Source organism: Dermacentor andersoni, chromosome 1, assembly GCF_023375885.2.
Source record: "Dermacentor andersoni chromosome 1, qqDerAnde1_hic_scaffold, whole genome shotgun sequence".
Taxonomy (NCBI): domain Eukaryota; kingdom Metazoa; phylum Arthropoda; class Arachnida; order Ixodida; family Ixodidae; genus Dermacentor; species Dermacentor andersoni.
Genome location: NC_092814.1, coordinates 350,240,307 through 350,256,851, shown reverse-complemented (window position 1 = coordinate 350,256,851; position 16,545 = coordinate 350,240,307). Strand labels below are relative to the sequence as shown.

At 47.8% G+C, this 16,545-nt stretch overlaps 1 protein-coding gene across 1 annotated transcript in view; it reads left to right on the top strand.

The window, feature by feature from the left end:
- The window catches only part of LOC126516438 (Na(+)/citrate cotransporter-like), a 28,409-nt gene extending 14,214 nt beyond the window's left edge, over positions 1-14,195 (top strand). Inside the window, exons 4-7 of the mRNA XM_050166558.2 lie at positions 8,214-8,380; positions 12,258-12,336; positions 13,159-13,347; positions 13,584-14,195. Coding sequence (XP_050022515.2) covers positions 8,214-8,380; positions 12,258-12,336; positions 13,159-13,347; positions 13,584-13,761 — 613 coding nt within the window. The 3' untranslated portion in view covers positions 13,762-14,195. The remainder of the gene's footprint in view (positions 1-8,213; positions 8,381-12,257; positions 12,337-13,158; positions 13,348-13,583) is intronic.
- Positions 14,196-16,545: the final 2,350 nt, after the last annotated feature.

Genomic DNA, 16,545 nt, shown 5'->3' with positions numbered 1-16,545 from the left:
TTTTCGCGATCTCTTTCGTCGACTTCTATTTGCCAATAGCCAGACTTTAGGTCCATGGACGAGAAGTATTTAGCGTTGCAGAGCCGATCCAATGCGTCGTCTATCCGTGGGAGGGGGTATACGTCCTTCTTCGTGATCTTGTTCAGACGACGATAATCGACGCAGAAACGTAGGGTTCCGTCCTTTTTCTTTACCAGAACAACAGGGGATGCCCACGGGCTTTTCGACGGCTGGATGATGTCGTCGCGCAGCATTTCGTCGACTTGTTCTCTTATAGCTTCACGTTCTCGCGCCGAAACTCGGTAAGGGCTCTGACGGAGTGGGCGAGCGCATTCCTCGGTGATTATGCGATGCTTGGCGACCGGTGTTTGACGAAGCCTCGATGACGTCGAAAAGCAGCTTTTGTATCGTCGGAGCAGACTTCTGAGCTCCTGTTGCTTAATCATAGGGAGATTTGGATTAATGTCGTAGTCTGGTTCGGGAACCATGGTCGTCGGGGTAGATGCGGCGGAATCCGAGAGGACAAACGCATTACTTGTTTCCAGAATTTCCTCGATGTACGCGATCGTCGTGCCCTTGTTGATGTGCTTGAACTCCTGGCTGAAGTTTGTCAGCAACACTTCAGTTTTCCCTCCATGCAGTCGAGCGATCCCTCTTGCGACGCAAATTTCATGGTCTAGCAGTAGACGTTGGTCGCCTTCGATGACGCCTTCTACGTCAGCGGGTGTTTCGGTGCTGACCGAAATAACGATGCTGCAGCGAGGCGGGACGCTCACTTGATCTTCGAGCACACTCAAGGCGTGGTGACTACGAGGGTTCTCCGGCGGCATTGCTTTATCTTCCGACAGCGTTACTGACTTCGACTTCAGGTTGATGATTGCACCGTGTTGGTCCAGGAAGTCCATACCGAGAATGACGTCTCGTGAACACTGTTGGAGGATAACGAAGGTGGCAGGGTAAGTCCGGTCATGAATGGTTATTCTTGCCGTGCAGATCCCAGTCGGCGTGATGAGGTGTCCTCCAGCGGTGCGAATCTGAGGGCCTTCCCATGCGGTCTTAACTTTCTTCAACTGGGCGGCGATGTGTCCACTCATTACGGAGTAATCGGCCCCTGTGTCGACTAAGGCAGTGACTGCGTGGCCGTCGAGAAGCACGTCGAGGTCGGTGGTTCTTTGTCTGGCGTTGCAGTTGGGTCGTGGCGTCGGATCACGGCTGCGTCGTGTTGAACTGAAGCGGGAACGTCGCGTCGCCAAGTCGTCTTTCGTCGGTGTAGTCTTGGCTTCCCGACTTCTTCGGGACGGCGGCGTGTCGTCTTTAGGTCGTCGAGATGGTTTCTTCGTCGTCTTCGTCGGCGGCGGAGGATCTTCGTCAGTTCGACGAACAGCAACCGCACCTCCATCGGTTGTTGCTTTTAGTTTTCCGGGTATGGGCTCGCAGAGCGGCCCCGGGCTGGGCCAGTGTATGGACGGCGCTGCGGCGACAGGTAGCGGCCTGGTGACGGCGAACGGGACGGTCGTCGAGAGCTCCACTGAGTGCCGGCTAGGTAATCGGCAATGTCACGTGGGCGCTCCCCAAGCTGTGGACGCGGCGCGTTGACGGCGAACCCTCTCAGTCCCATGTCGCGGTATGGGCATCGGCGGTACACATGGCCGGCTTCTCCGCAGTGATAGCAGAGCGGGCGGTGGTCGGGGGCTCGCCAAATGTCCGTCTTCCTCGCATAGGTGCGCTGGGCGACGGGTGGGCGCGCTGGCGGTGGCGGCGGTGGACGACGGAATTGCGGTGTTGCAGGACCTTGGCGCGGTCGCGCAGGGGGGCCTTGACGGCGGGCGACGGCGGCGGCGTAGGTCATTGCTTCCGGCTGCGGTGGTTCTGGTTGCACCTCAGGAACTCCAAGGGATCGGTGCACCTCTTCCTTCACGATGTCGGCGATAGAGGCCACTTGAGGCTGCGACGAAGGCAAGACCTTGCGCAGTTCTTCGCGCACAATGGCCCTGATGGTCTCGCGCAGATCGTCCGTGGCCAGTGATTGAATTCCTGCGTAGTGGGTAGAGCTTGTGCGGCGGTTGAATTGCCGGTTCCGCATTTCGAGTGTCTTCTCAATGCCGGTGGCCTCGCGAAGGAACTCTGCTACGGTCGTCGGTGGGCTTCGTACCATTGCGCCGAAAAGTTCTTCCTTCACACCACGCATGAGTAGGCGTACTTTCTTTTCCTCGGCCATATCCGGGTCGGCGTGGCGGAACAGACGGCTCATTTCTTCCGTAAAGATGGCAACGTTCTCATTCGGTAGCTGCACTCGGGCGTCCAGCATAGCTTCGGCCCTTTCCTTGCGCACGACACTTGTAAAGGTGCGCAGGAAGCCGCTACGGAACAGGTCCCACGTTGTCAAGGTCGACTCCCTGTTCTCAAACCAAGTTCTGGCGGCGTCTTCTAAGGCGAAGTAGACATGCCGCAGCTTGTCGTCGGAGTCCCAGTTGTTGAATGTCGCGATCCGTTCGTAGGTTTCCAGCCATGATTCCGGGTCTTCGAATGTTGAACCGCGGAACGTTGGAGGCTCCCTGGGCTGCTGCAGCACGATGGGGGACGCTGGGGCTGCCATTGGGGTTTCCGTGGCCACAATCTTCTTGGTCTTCTCAGGTAGAAGTCCGTGCTCCGGGGGCAGCTGTTGAATACGGCGGCTTGCTCGATGTTCCGGGACGGCGCTGGTGTTGTCTTTGCGGTCCGGGCTTGTATTACGGCTTGTCGGGGGCGTCCGGTACATGGACGTAAGGCACCTCCACCAGATGTCACGTGGTGGTGACGTAGAAGAACACAGTAGCAATACTGTGAACGAGAAAACTAACTTTTATTGGGCGAACTTGTGCCCACAAAACAGGCTGCACTTATAGCACAACGAAAGCGGCGAACACAGTCGGCGATCGTCGGAAATCTGATCAGCGGGTCAAGCGCGTCGGCTTTTATACAGCAATCATCGAATGTTCCAGATTAAACGTTGGGACCCGCATGCCTTCTAAAATGTTCTACACCATTCGTGTCAAGCGATGAAATCAGATAACACAACGTTCGGCGACAACAGACAGCGGGTAGAAGCATCGATAACTTTCCAGAAACTTCGGATACATGCAGGCGCGTCCCGCGCTGTGCGATAACATTTGTTCGGCGGCAAAACTTGTCGCCCGATAGAGACAAGTACACGTGTCAATATACAGTAATTCTAGTCAAAGCAAAATGCATTGAGCATCTCGCACCTCTGACAAAGCGTTCCTTGCTGATTTCCGTGTTCAGCTAAAAATCCCGGTGACCATTTTCGTTTTCAGTAAACTTCAAATGCTGTTTACCTTGCAGTGCTGATTACGAGATGGATTACATTCGACGACAATCCTACCGCGAATTTCCTTTTTGGTAAAGTGTGGCGTACAGTACCAGACTTCTGGATAACTACGATTCAGTGTTCTCGATTCTTATTTTGTGGAATTTTGGCGCACTCTTGTTTTGCTTTTATTTCCACCTTAAAATTCGTTTTCAGGGAATATGTTCTTCAATATGAACTGTCAGCCTCTTTTATTGGGTGCATAATTTTTTGCTTCGACGTGACACTTTTTTTTGTTAGTGAATATCTGGTGCTCAAAAATTACATACGGTGAAATGAGCTATATCACGGAGAAATCCGCTCTCCAGCGCTGCTAGTTGCCTCCAATACTCAGCATAACAGCTTTCAAGAAGCAGTCTAGCAATGGCAGAACGCCAGACGGGGGTGTGACCGTGCAGGAATTAGGAGTGCGTGCATTTGTAGTCAAACGCCAATAGAATGCGACATTATTCTTAAGTTTATGCAGGGGCCGTGTCACGCTATTCCATTCTGATTTCATTCCAATCTCCTGACGTCAAACTTACGTAACCGCCGACGTACGCATCGGGCAGTGACCCGAAGCGTTCTTTGAACAACCCACTCAAACACTCTTGTTCATAGTTGGTCCTACAGGTAATACATGGAGGTAGCTTTATCTGAGTGGACGGCAAGAGCCGAGGAGCGCGCAGCAGTGGAGAGGGTTTCGGTGGGGCCGAGCTAGCGTAGCGAAAGCAGATAACTAGATGACCAGACAACCTCTCCTTGTTTGCCTTGAGGTAGCTGGTCGAAAATCGCGGGAACGAGCTAAACGGTAGCTTAGAATGCGGCTAAAACGTATCCTCAGCGAAGAGTTGGCAGAGCGATGTCGTATATGTGCCGAAAGGGCTCGACAGAGTTATAGTTTTACGCGAAAATTCCTATTACACGCAGAAGTCCAAAAACAAGAAAGGGGCTGACAGATGGAATAGCACACTGTGGTATAAAGTTTGTAAACAGGGATAAGGTGCCTCAGAAAGGCTGGCCAACGTTTCGATAGGAGGACCTATCTTCGTCAAAGGCGGCCTCGTCATCCTCGGCGTGTTAGTTTTAAAGGGTTAGTGCAGTGACGTCACGTGTGGGTGTTGTCGCTGGCGGCTGGTTTTAAAGAGAGAGATTACCAGAGGAAACAAGCGCTGTCGTCCGACGTCTGTGAGCTTCATTCCCAAGACGAGGGGATAAGAGCGTGAGAGTGGGCACGCGGGGCGAAAAGAAAAGAAATAGAAGCAGAAAAAAAAGAGAAAAAAAAAAGAAAGGGGGGGTGGGGGAAGCCAGGGCGGCACCAAGACAGACAAAAAAATGGGGGGTGAGAGTGAAAAAAAAGAAAAAAAAGAAAAAAAATGCAATTTTTAAGAAATACGGGGGCTTGGGAGCGTGTTGGGGATGCGAAAGGTTAGGAGGTATTCCGGGGGAGTCGTTGGCGGCATGTTTTTGAGGCATTAGAACGGCTGGTCAAGCGGTCAGTGCGCGAGTAACACAAAAGACAAAAAGAAAAAAAAACAGACACACACAAAAAAAAAAACATGAGTTGAAAGTGACTTCAGTACTCTTTCAGGTTTTTACGTCTATACCAACTGTACGACCCCCTTCTTCCATGTACACTTGCCCTCGCCCGCTTCTGCGCGCGTCACCCTCCTGTTTGTTATTCCGGTTTCGGTCCCCCCTCCCCCTCTCCCTTCCCTTGCCCACCCTTTTTTTTTTTTAAACCTATTTTTTCTTAAACCCCCTCATCAACACATTCCGAAGTCAATATGCCTTTTTCGGTGCCTCAACCCAGAGTATCGCCATTTCTGGATGCCGCCGTAATGACACGTTGAGCGACTGGGGCAGAGCCCCTTGAAAGACCATGCCGCTGCCTTTCAGTCACCCCATACATTGCACCGCAGACTCCTCGTCGCCATCTTAACTATTTCAAAATTACTCGACGTATTACTGCTATGCTACTCAAGTCACTTTCAACTCATGTTTTTTGACGAAGATAGGTCCTCCTATCGAAACGTTGGCCAGCCTTTCTGAGGCACCTTATCCCTGTTTACAAACTTTATACCACAGTATTACACGCAGAGAAATTCATTCTCCCCAGCCGCCCCGATTAGCCAGCGCAAGAGCAACGGCGGGCAGGCATGTTTTATTCCTTTCAGAACAGGGCAGTCTCCGGATGTTAAAAAAAATTTTGTTTCGCATAATTATGCATATTTAGTGCGTGTGAGTTTTTTTTTGGTCTTGTGACGTAACGTGACTAAAAGGAGAATTAGCGGGCACAGCCCGAAAACTTTTGGCCAATACCCGAGGGGCCACGGCAAAATTGGCGTATAATCGGTACGAATTTTTGTGCTTTTGATCGGCGTGATCCTGCCTAATCAGTGTGTGCACGTCATATCACAAGGGGAGTTCTCGCGGTTTTCGTCAGGTCGCGAGACGGAAAGGCGAATTGGGGTGGCCCGAAAGCTTTTGGCCGATCGCGGACGGCCACAGTGGCAGAAACGGAATAAAAACAGACTGGAATAGCCTCACGTTATTTGGACTCCTAGCTCCACGAATAATGCAGAAAAAAATGGCTAGGTATATACGGTCTCACGCTATACCGTCACTGAACTTGCTCCCATCCAAGTTCGCAAGTGGCCGTAGCGCGAAGACTGCAGGGACCCGGGCCGTGGCTACTCAGTCCCCCATCTGCGTAATTCCTCCCCTTGCCACTTCTCATTTTCGTCGTATACAGCGGTAGCCTACATTGACGCAAATAAAGAAAAATGGTCGCCAGTTCACGCTGTGAAGGTGTTTGCACAGCGAAGCTATAACTGACATCGAGATCGATTACTCATAGCGACGTATAGGTTGAACTTATTCACCTGGCGACATTCACATACACCTTGCCCAATTATTAGCCTAAGATGTTCGGATGGCCTGCGACTTGGCTTGCGCCGCTACTTCGTGTACCTACGAAGATTGGACCAGAGACAAGAGAAATTCGCCGCGCCTCGTATGCACGCTGATCTTCAGGAGTACTAACTGTAGGTGGCCTCCCAATAGCACTGTCACAGCACAAATCAGTTGCTAGGCGGGTTCTTCTTTTACGTACGAAAGAGCAGTGACGTCACTTACTGATTCATATGCTACAGTAAAGCTGCTGTCACCACCGCAGCTTGCGCAACAGTAATCTTTACCGGGAACAGTATGCGGGGAGCGCTACGTGCCTCATTACATGTATAGGCGCAGGTGCGCATCAATCAATCAATCAATCAATCAATCAATCAATCAATCAATCAATCAATCAATCAATCAATCAATCAATCAATCAATCAATCAATCAATCAATCAATCAATCAATCAATCAATTTTTATTATTTCGCGAAGGGCTTTACAGTAAAAACTGAATTGGGATTCAGTCCAATTATGTGGTTCACATGCTTGTTTTGAGCTTCTTTATTGAAACGTATGCTGTTCTGTATGTAGTATGTGTGATTCTAAAGAATTTACGCACTGTTCGCTTCACTTTGCCGAGTGCTTGTAGCCTCTGCCCTACGGGTGCATGGGCCATCCCATTTGGGGGTATGAGCCATTGATGATGATAGTTTGTCGACGTTACGCCACGAAGAAATCCAGGGATTCCAGCCATAGATAGCTTCACTGTAATAAATAAAGATTGCTTCGGCTTCCAGCTGACGCATGGTCTGTACCTTGCCAGCTAAGCTTATTGTGTCGAAGTGAATGTACACACGCTCTACCAGCCGATCGCAGTTTCCGCTCATTGGTAAAATGGGGTTTCACTGACCCTTTTCGGTTAAAGAGAAATTCCGGAAAAAATTGTCGGCGTGTGTTTTTCGGTCCTTTACCGCTTTAAATCGAAAATTTCGAAACTAATCGAAACGAATAACGGCAATGTTAAGGTACAGTGACACTCGTGACTGGGACTACATTATTACGATAGCAATTATATGAACACCCCAGACAAATTTCCGCCGTCGCCTTGATGTCCCGTAGAAAGTCCAAGTGCGATAAGACGGAGGCGGCGCGCCGTATATGGTGTGGGTGCGAGTGGAAGCGTGCGAAGGTGAGCCGAGAAGGCTGGTGGCCTGATCTCGCTCGCTTGCTAGCAGGAGAGGTCGGAGGGAGCAGGTTAGAGCGCTTCTCATTCTCTACCCCGGCCGCGGCTGTGCGTGGCGAGGCTCAGAGCGGTCGAGCGCGCACTAACTTGGAACCAATCTGCGGATGGGGCAAAGAATGGGTGACCCGAGATAGCTGATGGCCTCGTGTACGCTGTGTTCTCGCGCTGAAGCGAGATGCAGCGGGAACGGCAATTCGCTTGGTGCTGCTGCTGCGCTTCATCCCGTCAGGGTCCTGATGGCGAGCGTCCGCGGTCATCAAGCGAGATGTGTTCATGTTTGCCTGTGCGCACGTCCCACCACGCTTGTCAATTTAGTTTGTAAGCGAATGCTAGCAGCAGTTTATACGGCTGATAAAACTCATATCCTCGGTAATTAATTCGTACAGGTGTGTCATCTAATAATGTGCTATCGCAACAAATGCTTCGCATACCTTTTTCTAACAAAGGAACAGGCATCCCCCGGATACGATCGGTCTGTTTTTGAGAGCATCACAGGAAAAAAAAATGTTATTCCCGTGCTCGTTTTATGACACTTTGCGTCAGTTATAATGGTGTGGTAGAACGAGTATTCAGAATTATAATCTGCGAAGACTCGACAGTGTTGCGGAGGCGCAAAACGTATTGCGATTAGGAGCAAGTACACGCGTACAGCATATTTGTAACCCCAATGAATATGGAGATTATGGAATCCTGATTTTGTGTTCCTCGTATGTGGGCGCGCTGCAGGCTGGCTTTCGGCTTGATGTTCATCTCCATGTTCCTCTCCATCTGGATTAACAACGTGGCCATCACCGCCATGATGATGCCCGTCGTAAACTCACTTGCGCACGAGTTGCTTCAAGAGCGGCGTAGGAGCCTCTCGAGAGGAGACATTGACGTCGAAGGACTAGCCGGTAAGACCATGGTCTTGTTGCAATAGCAATTACAACGGTGCTGCAGGCGAATTTTAACCGTCATAGTCGCCGTGATGTGGTGTATAAAGTACTACAAGTGATATAAGGTCCTCTTGCTCCCCATGCGCCGTATGTTGTGGGTGCGAGGGAAAGCGTGCGAGGGTGAGCCGAGAAGGATGGCTTATTGCGCGCCGTCTTCCCGTGCGCCTAGGTGAAGCGCGCTAGGAGGGGCGTATCTTCCTCGAGCTCGGCCGTGGTTACGCGGGATGTCTACGCGTCTACGTACGCGACCCGCACGTTGTATCGTAAAGCTAAAATGCGGCGGGTGGAAAGCTAAGGGCGAGCCGGGATTGCTGGTCGCTTCGTGTGCGCTGTTTTCCTGCACTCGCCTATATCTTGGTGACCACGCAATTGCAAGTTTCGGAATCTCGGTGAAGCGAGCGTCAGCACGAAGCTTTTTCTCCCCTTTGTTTGCGCTCTTCATTACACCAGCGTTGTGTGACACCGAGTGTTCGCGGTTATCGAGTGGGATCTCGTCGTGCTTGCCTATACGTGCGTGTCAGCAGCCTTGGTAATTTAATTAGTGAGCGAATGTTCGCGGCAATTTCCACCGCAAATAAAACTATGACCCTTACTTCATGTATTCGTCTAATACTTTATTATATCGATCGCTATCAATGCTTCCCTTTTCAAACGAAAACTGCGATGTTTTCTTGCTCCAGCTATTCTGCGGATAATGTCGGTGGCCAGTGTTGCCCAATTTATCCGGAGATGAGGTGGCAATATAAAAACGTACTATATCGTGTCGCGCAATCTCTGAGAGCGAGAACTTGAAGCGCCTTACTTCAACAAATAGCTAGGCAACCTATAGAAATTAATAGATGTGTCGCTAAAATGCCTGTAGGACGTAATATAAGTAGCCCGCCGACTTATGGCCTTACAGTTTTTATCGACTAATGTCCACAAACCTGCTGCAAAAAAGGCGTTTGAAGATCTGTATCGGGACATGAATAGCAAACAATATATATATATATATATATATATATATATATATATATATATATATATATATATATATATATATATATATATATATATATATATATATATATATATATATATTTATATATATATATATATATGTATATATATATATATATATATATATATATATATATATATATATATATATGTATATATATATATAATGCATCCTGTATAACTTTAGCTGCAAATAGTAGAAGTTTATACGAAGGCAACGCAATTTACTCGAAGTCTAAATGTGAAACCATTGCATCTTATCTCGCCGCGCATTCACGATTCCTTCTGGTTCAAAATAATTTGGTATTGCGAAGTGCCTATAGTGTTTCCAAGTAAAACTACTAGAGGGAACTCTTACGCTGCTGTCGCTCACTCCTCATGTGCATGAAGACTAGTACTAACGTAAGCAATATGAGCGGGAACACGCGAACGCGTTGCAAATAGCCTCGAAACCGAGTTATAGCGATACACGGATGGTGCTGTCGAAAACAGAGGGGGCGCTCTTCCGCAGACGGTTGGCACTCCCACCGCGCCTGCGTTTGTCGAAAACGGCAGCTTACGGCATTTCACTGGCCGCCGATAGCCGATAAAATGGTTACGTGCGCAGTGACTTACAGCGAGTCATTTTTTTTTTCAGTCATGCGTCTTTTTTTTTTTGAGCGCAGGTCTTAGACGCCCGTTCCTGCGTTTAGCGTAAGGTATCTTCATATATACCCCTATAGGACCTGATATATATCTTTTGGAGCGAATCGTGTCACGTGTTCCAGACAGATGGACAGATTTCCCAGGGAAGTAGCTCTCAAATGTTTACGCTTCAAAACAGCGCTACTATTGACCACGCTTCGTTGCACAAAGTTACCAGTAACTGCAATATCAAACAGCATTATCATTTTACGCTGGCGATGTGAAGTTCCGCACTTTGTATAAAGAGACGCATGCTGTGAGTGCCAATGGTAATTAGAACAGCGTCCTCCTTTCCGCTTTGTTTCCGACAGTGGCCGCTGCGTATCGTCCATAGCAGGGTCTGAGGTTATATGACACGCACTCCTGTGTTCCCGCTCATATTGCTCACGATAGTACATGGATTTGTATGATCTTCGTACCTGTGGCTTTGAACGTAGCTTGAGCTCAACGGCACAAATATTTCAATTTCTAACGTTTCATGCTGGCTTAGTTAAACGATTACACTTTAACAGTGGCAATACCGTTTCATGGTCTGAGTTAATTTTAAGCCGTTACTAATTTCATCGTGGCCGCCACCTGCCTCAAATAGTGCACAAATGAAAACCAAGATGCGAGTTATCTTTTGTTCTCAAGTATGAGGTGAGCGTCCTTATCAGGCCGCGATTCGGAAGCTTAGTATGCAGCCGAAGTTGGCACTGTCAGCATTTTGAATGTTCGGAACCTGTCAAGAACTCCTCGGATGTCGAGTTTCAAGTCTTGCATTATGATCTGAAGTGAAGGCGCGACAACGACGGTGGACGAAGAGGCAACACACACACACAGGGCACCACTTCCAACAATGTTTAATCAGGAAAAAGCGCCACTATTTTATACAGGGAGCGCAATCAGAGTTTCTCAGTGCGCATTCGCGTTCAGGTAAAGCAATTCTTTGCGTGATAGTAATTTGGATGCAACACTTACGCAGTTATCACCTGCTTGAATGATCCTATTGGCCTCAATTACTAATCGAACCCATTTGTCATGGATGCTGGCAACCACAGCGCAGGCGTGGAAGTCTGGCTTACATTTGCAATTTCTACAATGAATTGCCAAGTGGCCCTCCCTCCCATTGTTGACTTTGTTATTGTGTTGCCTCAGCCTTGCATTCAGGCACTGCTCTGTTTGTCCCACGTACTTTCTACCACAATCTAAAGGAATCTCATAAACGACTATTGCCGGAAAATCTACTTACTTGTTATCATGTTTTGTGACACAGGCCGCTGCCTTGCGGAAAAAGGGGTTGGTCATTCTGCAGAGCTTAGAGAGCTTGCACGGGGCAGAAAACACGACATTTACGTTAGCTCGCTTGGCAATCTTTTTTCCAAGTTATGCGACATGCGGTGTATGTATGGTATGACAGCTGCTTTTTCTTTTTCGCGAGGTGGCTCCTGGTCCAGTTGGCGGGTTCGCGACTTCTTCAGGATTGTTTCTGCTACGGAAACTAGAACAGGTTGTGGGTGGCCTGCCTCTTGCAGTCGGTCAATCTGCTTAAGAAAACTCGCCGCAGCTCGATGTGGACAGGTTCCCTCTTCGTCTACCGTCGTTGTCGCGCCTTCACTTCAGATCATGCTTAACCAACACGCCCAACTATTCATCCTAACTTTGCATTATGAGTAATCTTCATGTTCAATGCATGAAAACTTTAATTAGCCGAGTTTTCATAGTTATATATTTAATTGAATACACGAGTGACTTCAAAATGTACGCTTCTGCGGTATAAGCAGTCCAGAAGAAGTTGCCTAATTATGGCATCTTCTTTTTATATGAGGAATTTTGAAGGCATTTCTGAAAAGCCTGTATGGTCAAATATCTTGCGGTGCACAAATTTTCGCCGCATGAGGAGGTAATTCATGTTAAGCGCTACGAATTCTTTAGGGTTAACTTTTTTAAAAGTCTACTGTGATTGTGCAAGCATGCTCATTGCGAACAGAAAATTTGCTAAGGGAAACGATGACCTAGATGCTAGAATGTATTTTGGATACTGGTTGAACGTTTAGTTTGGGCTTTATTGACGATACTTAAGGACGTGTGTGAAATGTTTAATCCTAATTTGCCTGTTTCTGCCCACCACTTCCCTCTCCCTGCTGTTCCGGCCACCGTTGCTTGCGTGAAGAATTGAGAGAACGCGTTGCCAAAGCTGCTGCTGCTGCTGCCAGCAACGGGAGCACCAAGCTCCTGTCACACCAGGATCGGTGCGTCAGCATCAATTATTATAATAATAATCGTTTAAATGTAAGCAGTAAGTGTATTGTTAACGTAATAACACCGCCTCTAGGAATTAACTCTGTAGCATTCAGTGAGGCCAAGAGGTGACGCAAAATAGGTGAGCGCTGCCGGACGTCCCGTCATGGCTTGTGCTTTCGGATCCTGAGCCTGCGTAGACTTGTCGTATTCCGAACCTTAGACATTATAACTGAATTCATCTGCGTTCTGGTATTGCTGTCCATTTTAGGTTTATACCTAAAATGGACAGCAAAATGGACACCTAAATGGACATCGAAATGGACATTGAAATGAACACCTAAATGAACAATTAAGGAATGTCAAATAAAAAAAAAATAGACAAGCTTGATTGGACGCGCTGTTGCTAAAAAGCACCACTGTGTTCAATCGAGCAATTATTAAGAGCGACGTTCCTAATTAATGTAATGTAGCATTCAAATATTTATTCCACTAACCACCTCCCTCTTGGCGTTGTTCATCGAATAAATATTTACCTATTATAAAATACCAATCCATAATGTGTAGGCTGCGTGCCGGGCTCATCTTGTGAGGTTTTTCACGCAACTCATTATTAACCACTGCGTATTACTTATACAAAGTTCAATACATGCTCGGTGTTTTTTCTTCGTTTTAGTTCACTTTTAATGCTTATAGAAAGCACTTTCGGTTGTATTGTTGTTATGCTGCCGCCATATTGCTGCTTGGTCTCCTTTTACAATATATTTGCATTGTGACGAACCGTTAGACCAGTGCATGAACTCACGAGGCGGCGTTCTTTTGCTCTTCGACAGGGACAAAGAGGAGCCCGATGTGGTTGTACCCATGAAGGTGCGCAACCGGCATGCTTTCCTGGACAAGACGACCGAGCACCGAATACGCGCACTCCTCTACCTCAGCGTTTTGTACGGCGCCAACACGGGCACCATAGCGACCATCACGAGCGGCGCTTCGAACATTGTCTTCAAATTTGTTATCGAGGAGTGAGTGGGGATAGCGAATTCACAGAGTTAGATGTATAGCTACGCCGGATAATGAGGTACTAAAGGGTATACTGTACTGCCGGCTTTGCGAGTAATGAAACAGTTGGGTAGCAGGTACGAAAGAAAAAGAAAATGCTTGGGAACAATATTTAAGTGGTTTTAATACATCCCTAGTCTGAACGCTCAAGAAGACGGGTTACGCACAACTTTATTATTGCTTCTTTTTTTTTCTTCAGCTTGTACGGAGACCGGGCGCCTGTGGACTATGCGCTGTGGATGTTTTTTGCCCTGCCAACCGCACTGATCGGAACTGGCCTCATTTTTCTCGCCGTGGTACCCGCATTCTTTCGATGCAAGAGGCAAGCTTTTCTTTTTTTTTTGTTATACCTACACCCGCATGTCTTATCCCCGTAGAACAAACGCGAAACGAAAGCGATAGACAACGTTCTACGGAAGAGTAATTTGGGTATTGGGTTTGTGTTGGGCCATCTCAATATATGTCGTCTACTTTTGAAGGTTAATACATTGATTAATAGGCTGATTACATTTGTTTAGAACTCAATCAGGCAAATCGTGGTTATCATGTAATGCTGCACAATTACGCGCTCGTTCCACCATATTCAGGCTCCTAAATACTGTATCGTTTACGTAATTTCTGACCATTCACCGATCTTGATGCTGGCACATATACCACGTGCTTTAACCTCAGCAAGCCCATGCACCATTCCATATCACAGGACATTAGAGCAGCTTGTTCAGCTTTAATTCTGGCCATGGACAGTACATTCTTGAAAAAGAACTATATTTAAAGTGGTATTAGAGTTAGAAATAATTTGTGATTGTTTTCATTGGTTATTACATGGGATTATATGTTCTAAAGTACCACTGAAGTCATGAGACGACGTAGTGGAGGGCTCTGGGTTAATTTTGATACCGCCTATGGGGTTCTTGAAGGTGCATCTAAGTATATGAGCGTTTTAATGCGCAAGCATTCTAGGGCTACTTCCATCGGAAATGCAATATGAGCGACTGGAAATGATGCTTACGCACTGTCTGACAAGTCCCACTAGGTAGTTCCTGCAGTAATTTTTGCATTACGCCGTCATACATATGCCGAAGCCACTGCTGGGAGTCGAACACTTGGCCTTATGTTCAGCAAGAGGACGTCACAGCCACCGTGCCACCGCGGTGGGTTAACTGGTTTGCCGAGCTATGTATAATTGAGAAACTTTGTTCCAGCCTATCAAAAACGCTACTATGAGCTTTGCATTAAGTTTCTCATGTTCAAATCAAACGTTGATGTCAAACTCACAGTATGAAGAATGATAGAGTGATACGTTGGGCTTTGTTTGGTTAAATATAAAATTTAGCTCTTTACCATTTCAAACAGATGGCAGATTGGTGTGCAGACTACACGATAAAGGATTTCTTGCTTGCGAAACAGCAAAATGCGCTGGCGATATGCTTGAAGAGAGATTAATGAGTTAAAGGGAAGCTGAAACACTTTTCGAAAAAAATCAGTTCTCTGCGGCATTCTACAGTTTTGAGTCCCCTGAACACGAATACCTGGTTCAAAGAGGGCGGAAACAAACGCAAGCGGCTGTTTTTCCAAGAAAACGCGCACCAGCGCCTCAGGGCATCGCGCGAACGCCGCTGTTGCCTGTGATTGGTCGGGGCCGCTGTGACGTCTTTCGCGGCAGTCTCCGGTAGGCGCCGCCGTTTCAGAGCGTAGCACGCTGTTCTGTTCTGGCTTCATAGCTGAGTTGTAAGCATTATGGAACGTCCTCGCTGTCTCGGACAGCTTGTATTTTCGCCGTACATGTTCGAACCGACAGCCGATACGGAAAATGATGGCGGCAACGGCGGCAACGACGATGTTGAGTGTGCCAACAGCGAGAGCGATGTGTGCACCTTCTCGCGCGTTGGAAATTTTAGCTGGTACGTATGTATTTTTTTTTTCATGTAGCTGCAGGTTCCAATGCCGGGAGAAAAAATGCGCTAAAGTTTCACTGGGAACTTGCTGCTGGAAGAATGCCGAAGCACAAACTTCTCATTAGATTGTAAACACGGGTGCAATTCCGCGATGTCAAGCACCTTGCCGCTGCTTGTCTGAAGTAGTCCCGTGGTTTTTTGAGTGTTGATACACGATCGCGAACATAAGTGCCGCGTTTCAAAGCGCGCACATGCAGTGCTGCGGGGTAAAGTCATGGAAATTGCTTATCATACAAATCCAGAGATGGCCAGAGGTATTATGTGTGCAATATTCATACTATGGTTCGACGACTTTGCGATTGTGGCTCGATCAAGAATCGGTATGCGTGCTCCATGCTAGTGTTGACATAAATATATTAGGCAGTTTTAGCACCGCCGTGTGGTAAACACAATAACTGCAACCGTACGTCGAATGTCACTAGGCAAGCCTATACTCCATTTCATACCTCAGGTGCAACGCTGTGGAAGCTACGCACGAAGTCCGGTCACCAAAATTTATTACTGCGCGCGTTTCCGTCTATGCTTCGCAGCGTGCCAGCGGCGTTTGCTCGCACGAGCATGCACGTGAAGCTGCCGCGACGGGCTGCAATTAAAAAATACCGAAAAGAAAATTGATTTAAAAACAACGTGTTAGCAGCCGTATAAGTACACGGATTGTTTCTATGGGTAAATTCTTTCTTTTTTTCATTCAGAACTGAGCTTATATATGGAAAATTTTCTCCAAAATCGGGTCAAGAAACACCGAACTTTTTCTAAGGGCGAACGCAGCCACTGCAAGAAGTATCTCAAGCCTCCACAGCGTTGCATCTGATGTATGAAACGGAGTATAGCAACGCTAGCAACAACGCGTTTCCGCATTTGTCGTAAGGCTATCCGGCTACGCTAAAACTGTGTTACCAGACGTTAATGGCTGCGAATGTTCGCATTTCTCGAGTGCATCAATGTGGGCCTAATCAGGCTTTCATTAAACTAGGTGCACCTGCATGTGCTGCGTATTGATGGAAGATGAAGAGCACAGCACAGTTGATTTCATCGGCACGAACTTATCTCTCCTCACCGCACGCACCCACTGCGCTCCAAGCTTCTTGTCCTTCGGGAACCTGTGAAACACCACATCGTCTCGCCCGCCTGTGTTCGCGCAGCCGAATGCTGCACAGAACGAGGGCATGTTGGGCGCCCTTGGCTGTAGGCACTCACGCAGCACAG